General features: G+C 36.7%; 1 protein-coding gene across 26 annotated transcripts in view; it reads right to left on the reverse strand.

Annotated features, from left to right (window-relative positions):
* qtc (quick-to-court) overlaps nt 1–12,500 on the reverse strand; it is a 279,218-nt gene that overhangs the window by 54,320 nt on the left and 212,398 nt on the right. The window contains exon 1 of one of the 26 annotated variants that reach the window (XM_067094479.1): nt 8,117–8,353. The exons of 21 other annotated variants lie outside the window; for them this stretch is intronic. In XM_067094479.1, coding sequence (XP_066950580.1) covers nt 8,117–8,222 — 106 coding nt within the window. In that variant the 5' untranslated portion in view covers nt 8,223–8,353. Of the gene's footprint in view, nt 1–8,116; nt 8,354–12,500 lie in introns of those variants that run through there. 4 more of the 26 variants (XM_067094470.1, XM_067094473.1, XM_067094448.1 and 1 more) reach the window with 4 other exon arrangements.

The raw sequence follows: 12,500 nt of genomic DNA on the forward strand, positions 1-12,500 counted from the left end.
TAGAGAAGCAGCCCTTGGGTTTCACCTGAACGTACTCATACTGTTGAGTTTTGGAGATTGTAGGCAAACATCCTTTTTATAAGCTTCCATGAGACTTACGAGTACTCTTGACAAGACAACATGCTTAAATTAGGTTGCAGTAATTTTAGATAAAGGTAAAAATGGCACGTTTTCTCTAAAAATTATTAAATGTATTTTTGCAAGTATTACAGAAAGACAACAGGGGGATACCCTCAGAGACAGAGAGCTGGGATTCTTTTGCAAGGGTGTATCATTGATTAGGGAGCGCGCAGTGTGTGTGTGTGTGTGTGTGTGTGTGTGTGTGTGTGTGTGTGTGTGTGTGTGTGGCTTATTAGAAACAGAGGTGAGATTTATTCTTATTCAGTTCCACAAGAAATTTATCATTGGTATAACTGATGCACTTTGAAAGTGTGAAGATTGCTGATGCTTTAACAATATTTCCTTGCTTGGTGATTATGGTGCAGTTCTGCAACGGGCGTGAAGTAATTAAAAAATGAAGTGTCTCAGTAATTAAAGAATTCAACGATGGTTTGAATAAACTAGACGTGGCCACCCATTCTAAATCACTGGAGGAAGGAGATCCTTGGGGGCAGATCTGGACTGCAGGCCTAGCCAAGCTGCCAGACCGGACACAATACTGAATTCCCAACCCAGAATAGCATTTGGGAGTTTTATGGTTCCGCGTCAAGCCTCTCGCCTGCATCGTTTCCACATCTGATGGACATTACATTGTGAGACGATGGACTTTCCTCAAGGCTTAATAATGGTCTTAAGGATGTCAGCCTCGCCAACAAGTGCACGGCGCCTGAGACGATGAACTCGGCCGGTTCCGGCATCCAACCAAAGAAAAGAGCTTAGGATTATGAGCGAAGACTTTGACTTAGGGTAATTAGATTTGGGACTTAAAACTAAGCAGGTCAGGGAATTAACATCCTGAGAATGTATGGTATCTGGTGGGCACGTGTGCTTGTCAGAATCAATAAACAGGCAAATATACGGGTGTTGTAAAGGTGAGGTACAAATGGGGAATAAGCGTGATATGAATAAAAGTGGAGATAGAAATATGCAAAAGGAAACTGGACGAAAAATGAGGCATGACATACATCAATGTTTTGCCTTATCAAATTTCTAGACTTTATTGCCTGTAAATTAACTGTTTCTCCTTTCCGTCATAATGTTGCAAGAGCACTAAAATCCTTATACCATGCACTGAATTAAAACTTTCAAACAATCTAAGGACACATTATCGATTAATAAAAAATCATACTAAAATTAACTATAACAAAAAGATTAAATTATAAAATTGTATAAATTATTTTCTTATTCCACATCCTCCCTGGAGAGTATGCGAGAGGAAGAAAGCAAAGAAGAAAAAAAGGACTTATTGGAAATCGCATACTACGGTTGCATGTGCGTGCGCAGTTTATGAGAGCATAACTTCCACAGACGCACATCCAAAATGCATTCCATCTGGCGAGGCTATAAACCTTGGAAATAAAACTCCAATATCAAGTGCCAATCAGTTCCACTGGCTTTAATACTATGATCAGGAGCTGTACCTGACCGGTTCTATCTCCATAAGGAAATGACCAAGAACGATTTACAATTAAAAGTGTTTTATCTCACAAATTTCCGACAGAAACTTATAAACAAACAAAACAGCAGTCAGTGCCACATTAATTCTCCATGTGTTCACTCAAGGAAGACGCCCCTGAGTGTAAAACCTCCAAAGCTTCACAGAGGCTTCATATGTTGGCGGCACAAACACTGAGGTAAACTGAAATAAGTTTACCCATCTGAAGGAGAAATATGACAAACGCTATAGATCACGGCAATAAATTAGAATATAAGGAAGAGATTGAGTTAAAAAAAAAACGGCGTAAGAATAGATAGAAACTAATTTTGTTCAAATCATGTACATCATATGACGAATATATCTCGTGACATTTTAACAGGGAGTCCTCAGTGACTGATCACGAAAACATCACGTGGTTCTGCCCCACATTTGCTCTCTTGCTCTGTGTAGCCTTATCTTTTCTCCTTTCTAACTTCTAGTGCATCCTTTTATCCAGCCTGGTTAACTGGCTTTTGTCTAACCAACTTAAGTTTTCCATTACACCAGTGTTAAGCCTATTGTTAATCTGTTCAACCGTTCTTGCGTCGAGGTCGGAACTAAATTGGGGCAGCATGTGCAAATTTGACATAGCATTGACCATTTCATACACGTGTTAATTTAATTTTCACTCATGACTTGCATACGTAAAATTAATATTTACTTAGAACTGGCACTTTTTTCAAAATAGCTCACAATACTGGCCAATGCTTATATGATCTCCATTGTCGTAGCAACTACAGCGCATTACACTTCGCTGCGTTCCATCACATCATAACAATGAGGTCCTCCGGTGCGGCACTAACAACACAGATTTTCTTGTCTGTCAAATCAGGCATCAAAATAATGGGCTATTGGAGAGAGAGAGAGAGAGAGAGAGAGAGAGAGAGAGAGAGAGAATGATTTGGGATGTTCTTTTTAAAAATAAGGATACGTGCTTAGGCTGCAATTAGGGTGGCGAAAGAATTTCAAACGACCCCAGAGGGAAATGGTTATTTAAGGAATGTCTAACTTAAAATGGAAGTCACGTTACATAAATGTGAGCTATTTGGGGCTGTTGGAAGACGTAAGATGTACCATCATCTGCAGAAGGTAAAAAAAAGAGCTCACAAGGTCATAATTCATGTTACTTTGAACCCGTAATTAATTTTTTAAATTTATATCCGTATGATACTGAATTCGTTATGGTTTACTGTAAAAAAAATTAATTTACAGTACGCTGACTCGTTTTTATCTTTTTTAGACGTTCGTTTCAGATTAAGCTAACCTTGAGCTGGCACGGGCTCTTGCTCTTTGGCAGCCCTAAGCTTCTTAGATGAGATGTTTAATAAGAACTCGTAAAAACTGACAGGCCACAGTTCATTGTTTGTAGAATGACGGGAATATGGCCGTTTCTCTCTCTCTCTCTCTCTCTCTCTCTCAGAGAGGAAAATAAACATTAGGCAATATCAATTTCAGTGAGGAAAATAAACTTTAGGCAATATCAATAGTAACCTTGGTCATTAGCGAGAGACGATCAAAATAAAAAAATCTGGAAAAGGACCCTTAAAAACCAGAGATGATAAAAACGGATAAACATGATACCAACGTAAAGGACATGAATCGGTTTAACTTAATTCTAAGATGATAAACACAAAAGTGAATTTCACATTCCTCGAAAAAGAAATATTTAAGCGAAAGTTAAGCACTAAAACTATGGAACTACAACACAAAAACTTATGAAAATATCAGTCAAAATTTGTAATATATCAAATTTAGCATTTCCTCTAAGAATTGATACGCTCACCCTGATACCTATGCTGTCTACGTACAAAATTGTACACCCAATACAAATTGGCGAGAGAACGGAAAACTTGGCAGGTTACAGAGAGAGAGAGAGAGAGAGAGAAGCATCCTCCCAATTATCGAGTGATAAATCTCAAGTTACCTATTTACATTATGACACTGTATTAACACAGGTGTTTCATGAAAGATTTAACAAAATATAACACTTTGTAGAGCAAAAGAGGGCAAGTTATAATTAAAAAGGTAAAAAACAATAAACGCATATAGTATTCTGGATTATTTATAATTTTGTACAATCGAGGCCTTCTCCTGTACAAGGCAGATCTCAAGTAACTTAAAACCTGAAGTAACATCTTTGTTTACTGTCTGATATCGAAAAGCCCATTCTTAATGGCCGCAGCATTTCCAATGATAAAATAAATAAAAATACATCTCCAAAAGGCTGAATGACTCATATAGAGAAAAAATAAACAAAAACAAGTAATGATCTTGACTATTATTATCACGAGACAAAACGCCTTCGCAACCATTATCCTCACGGGTACCTGCTGACTCCAAAGACCTTGGCACCGAAGGGTTCTTCTGACATGTGGGGCATTGCACGAGCGCACGTCCACTGGCGCCACGGTTGAGACGTGCCACACGTTTATTTCCTCTTTCTTTTGTACTATGTACTCATTACTGGCACGGGTTCCAATGCCAACGTAGTCTTTAAAGTCAAAACAAACTATTCTTAAAAATGCAACTGCAAATATTAACATTTATCCATATGAATATGGAACAGGCTTGTAGAGTACATCTCAAAATAAAAACCTGTCATTAGCATTTGAAATTCTTGTACATTTACCTGCTTTCTTATCAGTTTCTCATGGGAAAGAATTTGCCGTTGCACTTTCACTTTAAACACTTTTAGCTGACGATGAGAATCTGCCAAAGTATTTCGGCGACACAGTGCCGAACGTATGCTTACATTTGTACATTGAGAATACATGCATATATATATATATATATATATATATATATATATATATATATATATATATATATATATATATATAGATATATATATATACACATATATATATTCTGTATCTGTATACATACACATATATATATATATATATATATCTGTACACACACACACACACACACACACACACATATATATATATATATATATATATATATATATATACATATATACATCACTAAATACGTCATAGTGAAAACCTTCTGATATTTATGATATTCTACGCGTTCCTTCGTGCTGCATTATATATATATATATATATATATATATATATATATATATATATATATATATATATATATATATATATATATATATATATATATATATATATATATATCACTAAATCCACGTCAGAAGGTGAAACCTTCTGATGGATTTAGTGATATTCTCAAGCACGCGTTCCTTTCCTTCGTGCTGCATTGTGTGTGTGTATATATATATATATATATATATATATATATATATATATATAATATAATATACTTATACATTCACATCATCGGAATCGAACCCCAGTCTCTCAAATGTATATGTTTATACATATGTAGTATGTACATATATATACATGTACATAATTGTATGGTTGCTGGCCATGTGGCAAATTGTAATTTCAATTAGCATTTCAGACATCCTTTTAATCACTGAGAAGTTACGGGCAAAATCAGTACAGCATTCATTTTAGAACTCTGCAGACGAAAAAATATACACATGTATTCATGTCTTTCAAGCACATGTATAAATATGCATATGTTTATGTATGTATGTGCATATATATACATATACATATACAAATATACGTATATATATTTATACACATACACAATTATACATGTATACATGTGCTTGAAATACATGTATAAATGCGTATATATTTTTTGTCTGCAGAGTTCTAAAGTGAATTCCGTACATGATTTTGCCCGTAACTTCCCAGTGATTACAGGAATGTCTGAAATGCTAATTGAAATTACACCTTGCCACATGGCCAATGACCTTGTAATTAGATTCAATACTGAATGAGCCTAAATCCAATAAAATGAAAAAAGACTATATCTCATACTATTACTTGGAATGTATTCTTCTTTTCTTCATTTAGTCTTTTTTTTAGAATTCATTATAATTTTTTGCATTAAATTTTTGCACTGTGCAACAAACCTTAAATAGAGGAAATGCGATATCATTCTTTTTCTTTGGGTTACTTAGCAAGTGAAATTTTGCATACAGTATGCTACAAGAAATTAACATCTTTTGTAAGTCCAAAGGTTCAAAATCATAATAATTTTTTAAAGGGAATTTCCCCTCTTTGTAGCTTAAGCCCATTTTTTCCCTACAATTTTACTTTTCTCCGATTTACGTTCTTTAAGGACATATCTCGGCCTTATCATTACAGAATACAGGTCATTAACTCTCAAGAAAATATAATAAATAAATCAAAATTTTAAATTTTCGCTTGAAACAAGCTAATTACTCTGCATCTCAATTTCAGATTTAAACGCGCCTATTACAGTCTGAGTCGGCGTTTCAATTTAAAATACAATGTACAGCTCCTTGTCTTGATATACAACCTATCTTTAAAGGATCGATGTCAAGTTTTCCCTTTATATGGATGAAATTATCTTACGAATCAAAAAGGACCGTGAAATGAATAAATTTGGACCACCTTTAACAAGAATCCTTGGCACGACTCAGGGGTCATTGTCAAGAGTATGTCAAGGTGCCAAGTAGCTACAAAGGCTGTTATAAGTCACTTCGCACCATAGTAAGTGAATAATAGTAGTCACATGAGAAGTGACTTATTTCACTAAACACATGACTGTAGCTTATCGCCTGCAGCTTTTCGTCTCTTTCCGGATGCACTTCTGAATTTTCCAGTGGTACTTTCTGTTCCCACATCATCTTTAGCTCTATAATGATACTTTGTGCTTTCATGTCACTGGTTTATTTCACAAACACTCACAGTTTTAGTTTCTGTCTTGGCTTACTTTAGGAACTTCAACATCTCATTTTACGAGTCTGTTTGGTTCCTGGGTTTCACTTTACAAGCTCTCTTTACATCTCAGTCTTGTTTTAGAAACTTGTAACTTTTATTATATAAGTTTTCTCTGGATCTTGCTTTTCTTTCAGAATTTTACCCTTATTTTATAAGCCCTTTCTGCTACCTGTCTTGCTGTAGAAACATATCTTTTATTGTACTAGTTCCCCACCAACAAATGGCTTTTTTTTTTTTAAATAAAGATAGCACGTGTAAAGGGTTGCCTTCAACTTTAAAATATTTTTGTTTAAAACTATTCCAACTCCAAGTTACAAGATTCAAAAGATTTTCATTCAATTCACTTATTATAAAACAACATAGTTTTTCGAAAACAAAACTGTTTTCACTTTCAAAGAAGGAAAAATCTCAACAGCCGCAGAAACTCCATTCACCAAACATGAGATTCACATTTCATTTGATTCACTCGACGAAATCAGTTTCGCCCACTGCAATCAAGGCTCTTATCGAATTGCGACGTGACAAACGCGGCTTTCCAGGGACTAAAATAAATGTTCATCGAAACAGTTGAGCTTCGTTTTTAATACTTGACCTCTTGGCGCCATTTTGTTTAATTTCTAGCAATTACCGGATTCATTTAACTTCGTCCAAAAGCTTCTTATACCGACCTCATGGCCAGTGACATTTTTTCACTTATTTTCCTAAGAAATAAGGAAGAATTTATTTCTTATAGTAGCAACCGAGGAAAAGAGGGGACGCTCAAACAAAGACAAGAGAGACAGCACTTGAAAATTAAGCTAGTTTACGTCTTCAGTCCAAATCAATTAGCAGTTCGGATGAGAAGATGTTTTCTGAATAACTCTTATTAAATTACGAGATTTTTTAAAGAATTCTTAACCAAAACCCAAAGTACGAAAATGAATATTCATAACAATATTTTTCTCTTTAATCTGACTGCTTCCTTCTTTCAAAGTTCCAAGTAATGTCTCGATATGCTATTACTGAGCATTCACTAGGTATACCTTTTCAACATTAGAATCTACGGTTTAGAGACATATAAGCCACAGCTCAACTCTGAACAAATGGATAGGACTCTAGCCATGAAATCCAAGAACTGCGACTAATTATTGCAATCAAGTGATGCCAAATTATGAAACCTCTCGAAAGAGGGACATCATCTAATTTTAAGGATGAACTTGTCAGATGAAGAGCGCCGCCGCCCCAATGAATGCTCTTTGCCAACGCGAATGCAAGCAGGTGGAGAATTGGCGACATTCATAATTCGACTTTATTCGAGCGCAAATATCAACTCGTCGTAACTGAAACAGTACGATATTTGTTTATAAAAACAGTGAACCTGTTGAGATCAAATGTTTATGTGAAAGAAGAAGGAAATCATGGGACTTTAATTGACGTTCGAAGCAGCTGAGGTTGGCAACAAAAGTAAAATGCTGCAAAGTGCAACCAGTGCTTGTCACTTAATACGGTTTACCCGTGCCAGCGACATGCTGATAGCACTGAAGGATCATGACCCTCTGAGATCTGATATGCACAATTTGGACACACTCAAAACACCACAGGACACTTGGTGACTTTGCTACGGGTCTAATAAAACCAGAAACGACACAACGAAAAATAATATAATGTCAAGGTGTGGTCGTTTTAGCCTTGCACTTACCAAGTACATTATTGCAGATGGGATTGAAGCTGGTGAATGTGGGCGCTGACGTAGACAACAAATGTGTTATAGACACTAACCCCATCATGGTGGAGGCTGAATGCATACTGAGGAAGACGGCCTCTTCCGACCGTCAGATGGTATCATGTGCCCTCGACGCACCCCCTAAGTGGCATGCAACCTATGGCCCTCATACCCCCATCATTCCTTACTTCACTGACAATGACAGGTCGTTCTGCCACCTTTACGTTAACACATGATCACCGCCTCTTGCTGGCGGTTACTTTCATTCATGGTTTCCTTTGGTTCATTATCCATCTGTGCTGCCAACCTATAATTCTCCGCTTTGAGTGTCTCCAACGGGTGGTTTTTGATTCGTCTGCCGTCGCTGTGTCATTTGTGCACTTACTACATTTGACTCTTTTGTTGCCTCTCTCTCTCTCTGAGATCCAGTGATGGCGTACGGTCAGCTTAATTTGGTATCATATGGGGAATAATTTTTCTATCTCTCTCTGGCTATATCAATTCCTGACGTACCACCTCTCTCTCTCTCTCTCTCTCTCTCTCTCTCTCTCTCTCTCTAGCGTTCCATGATCTCTCGCCACCCTTCCCTCACGATTATACAACTATAAAAGTCACTCCCCCTCTGTACGAAATATTACTCAGAGATGATGCGTTGCTCTGAGAGTCAAATTAATCATCGTTGATATTAAGATTTCATTTATTTACATCTCTAAGAGCCCAGCGAACAAGAGATCCCGATTTTATTGCTCGCAAGAAAATGTAATGTAACGGTTCATGGGAAACGTTGCTTAATAAGAACACGAGTAAGAAGTGCATAGGAGAGAAAAAAAGATGGGGATAGTGCCTCAAAGGAAGGTCCAGAACCGCCGCTTGAAAGATGGAACATTATAAGAAAACGGAAGCACGGAGATACTTCCGGTAGTGGGATAAAATAGAGTAACGTAACTCATGTTACAATTTGACGATTGGTGATAACAGCATAAACACTATGACAAATGAATGAATAAACCTGTACACACTGTATTCAGGGTAACTGCAAGCGGGAAAAGCGTAAACAAATTAGAGAAAAAGTGAAGTCCTAAAGAAGAAAAAACTCCAACTATATTCCAGTTCATGATTTACTTTGTAAACTGATCACAATCAATACCTGGATGCCAAGTCAACCTCAAATTAAAATCCAATTTATCATCCATTCCTTTCTAAATAAGATTAATTCTACATAAAATTTAAACCAAACTTTTAAAATGACTTCTCCTTCTGCCTGCAAACGATTTATCCAAAGCTCCCCAAGGAACGAGTGCCTGCGCATTTACCGGTATCTTTCTCTGGCACTTCATGTGGGTAATGCAGTCCACAGAGAGCGAAGGCCGCACGATGAGGAGATGGGAGCTGAAGCCTTGCGGGGCGAAAGCTTTCGAAAACGGACGCCCGAGTCTTAACCCGGGAGACCTCTTTGAGATGAAAGCATTTCTCGGCTTGGGGAAAATTCAGCAACATTTGAAGCAAAACGACGGGGATGTCGATATATGCTGATGGTTTTACGTTTGTTTATTCCTGGCCGGATAGGTTGCCAGGGAGAACGTATGTGCGTGATGTCAAAATTCACACATTTGTTGGAAATGCAGGTTTTCTTTCTCAGTCGAAGTGAGACGAGTGAGAGCGAGTTTTGTTCGGAATTCGGTATCAAAATATATTTTACAGCGTCTCACCAGAACCACATCAGAAAAATCTCATCTCTATGCCCCACATTTACTGAAAAGATGGCAAAAGAAAGAAAATATAAAACCGTGGAATATAAAGGACCCGAAATTTGGCAGACTTTAGCTTTCGGATACAACAACCACAGTGGAAATTTCGTTAAATATGGTCATGTCAAGTTTATAAGTATCTCCATTCTCAAATAAACAATAAGGAAATGATGTACGAAGCGATAAAAAATAACATTCTACTCCCTAGAGTAAAATGTTCTTTACCTATCAACTGATCCAAAGAGTCTGTCTTCCACCCCATAAAATATATGAACACATTTACTTAAATTTTGAGAAGTGTTTCGCAGATTACGTAACCATTACAAAATGGATCTACCCTATTGTAAGATTAGGTTATAATCTGTACACATTTCTCACTCCTTAGTTTGAATGGGGTTCTGATGCTGTAAAATCAAGAACAAAGTTTTTTATTTGCCCACGCTGCCTTCTCTCGGTGTCGAAAATAAAAACAAAGTACGTAATATATGCTTCCTCTGCTATATACTCTTAAATGCCGTTGCAATTAAATTGCGTCTGACGACATAACATCTTGACATCTCGCATGAGATCAGTCTATCATTGGCAGTGAACCAAACGCGATAGCGAAATGACCACTCGTTAAAGGAAGCTCTAATTACTTTGCCAATGATACTCGTGAGGGAAGACCTGTACCTGGCGCCGAAAGACCACTAGAAGTTCACCAGAGCGAGACACCGAATATTTTTATTTTTTTGTATTTGTTGAGATGTATCTGTTATTCATTCTCGAGGAAATGCTCAAAATTTATTTCTGTAAAAACAGTAATATACAAACACAAAAAGAAATTATCCGCAAGGTGCAACGAAGTGCTTGAAATTGCTTCAAATTTCGGAGGGTTAACATCCGCATTCTCATACATTACATTATCCGCCCATGAATTATCTTAATAGCTGTTTATTTTCTTCGTTCTCTCTCACATTTGCCCTTTTAATGACACTGTTTTCCTTTTTTATGTCTTTTTCAAATACGATCAAACCCTCACGTCCTCTGTCAAACATCACCCACTCTAATAGCATCGGTCATTTTCCTTATATATTCGATCGAGAATGCACAGCTTACATAAAACTTGCAGTAAAATCCGTTTAAAGTAATTCACTCGTTTCAGTTTCCTCTGACTCTATAAATGAAACAGAATACTAGATAACGTAGGTAAAATCGCCACCATGAAATCACAGACGAAGAGAACGAAGGAAGACCGAAACTCAAAGCAAATCACTGAAATTATCGGCAGGCTTCCAAAGACAATTTACGGTCTTGTGACGGCAGCTGCCAGAACACGTGAGCCACAAACAGACACACACACAGACGAGTGCGCGCGCGCTGGCATACACGGATTTTTCAAGGTCACGGGAGAATGACTGTAAATCTTTGTAGTTTGAGCAGCGTCTGTGTACACAAACGTTTGAGCCAACTCCTAAAAATTTAAAATTTATTCGTGGCAATGTCCTCTACACATGAGTCTTGAACGTAACAGATGAATACTAAATGAATCATGTGCTATTCAGAACTTGTCTGTTGTGTCATTCTAAGCAACCACTTATCGATGTGTTGGTCCAATATATATATCTTACCTGCCAAACGTTCCATCTTTCAGTGTCCTTATGCTGTATTACTTTAAGAAAAAAGTAAAGGCACGCACCTTCGGCAATTAAATGCGACATTTATATCCGACGGTAAAAGGTTCAGAGGGGACGACCAAGGCATATTCATTTTCCTACTGGACGTAATAATAATATAAAATAATAAAAAAGTTTAAGTAATCATTCATTATCATCAGAGTAAATAATATCTATACAGCAATGCGGATGTGTTTACAATTAAAGAAAGAGCGATAGTGGCGTAAAATTATTTACTGTCAAGAAATATGACACAAGAAAAAAAATCACCAGATTACAAGTGTGAACATAAAATCAGACCACCTACAGGTGCCATAAACATCAACACTGCCTGAATAAATATTGCCTGCGGAAACTATAAATCCAAGGCGATGAACTGGCCATCCCGAACCGGAGAGAGAGAGAGAGAGAGAGAGAGAGAGAGAGAGAGAGAGAGAGAGAGAATTACATTCTTCTGAAACCACAAAAGTTACTCACGAGGTTCCTGCGAAGGACGCAGGAAAAAAGTAGACAAAAACTTTGAAGGTCCTCAAGATTTTAGGAGACACACACACACACACACACACACACACACACACACACACACACACACATATATATATATATATATACATATATATATATATATATATATATATATATATATATACATATATATATAAAGTATATACATATATATGTATATATTGTAAGTATGTATGCGTGTGCAGATAAGAAATAAAAGTGAAAAACAGCCTTCTTTGACTTACAGAATAAATCGGTGCAGGGCGTTGGAAGTGAAGTAATTTGCAATTAAATATTTCAATCCCCAAACAACACTTACTCAGCCAGTTATTTAAGAACATCGCAGTGAACAAAGAACCTGAGCAAAGAACTACAAACGAAAATTAAGATCTATCGTCTCAAGAATGAAGGAATGATAAATGCGTACTCTGTACTCTGTTCTTTTCATTAATA

This window comes from Macrobrachium rosenbergii, chromosome 50 (assembly GCF_040412425.1).
Source record: "Macrobrachium rosenbergii isolate ZJJX-2024 chromosome 50, ASM4041242v1, whole genome shotgun sequence".
NCBI lineage: Eukaryota > Metazoa > Arthropoda > Malacostraca > Decapoda > Palaemonidae > Macrobrachium > Macrobrachium rosenbergii.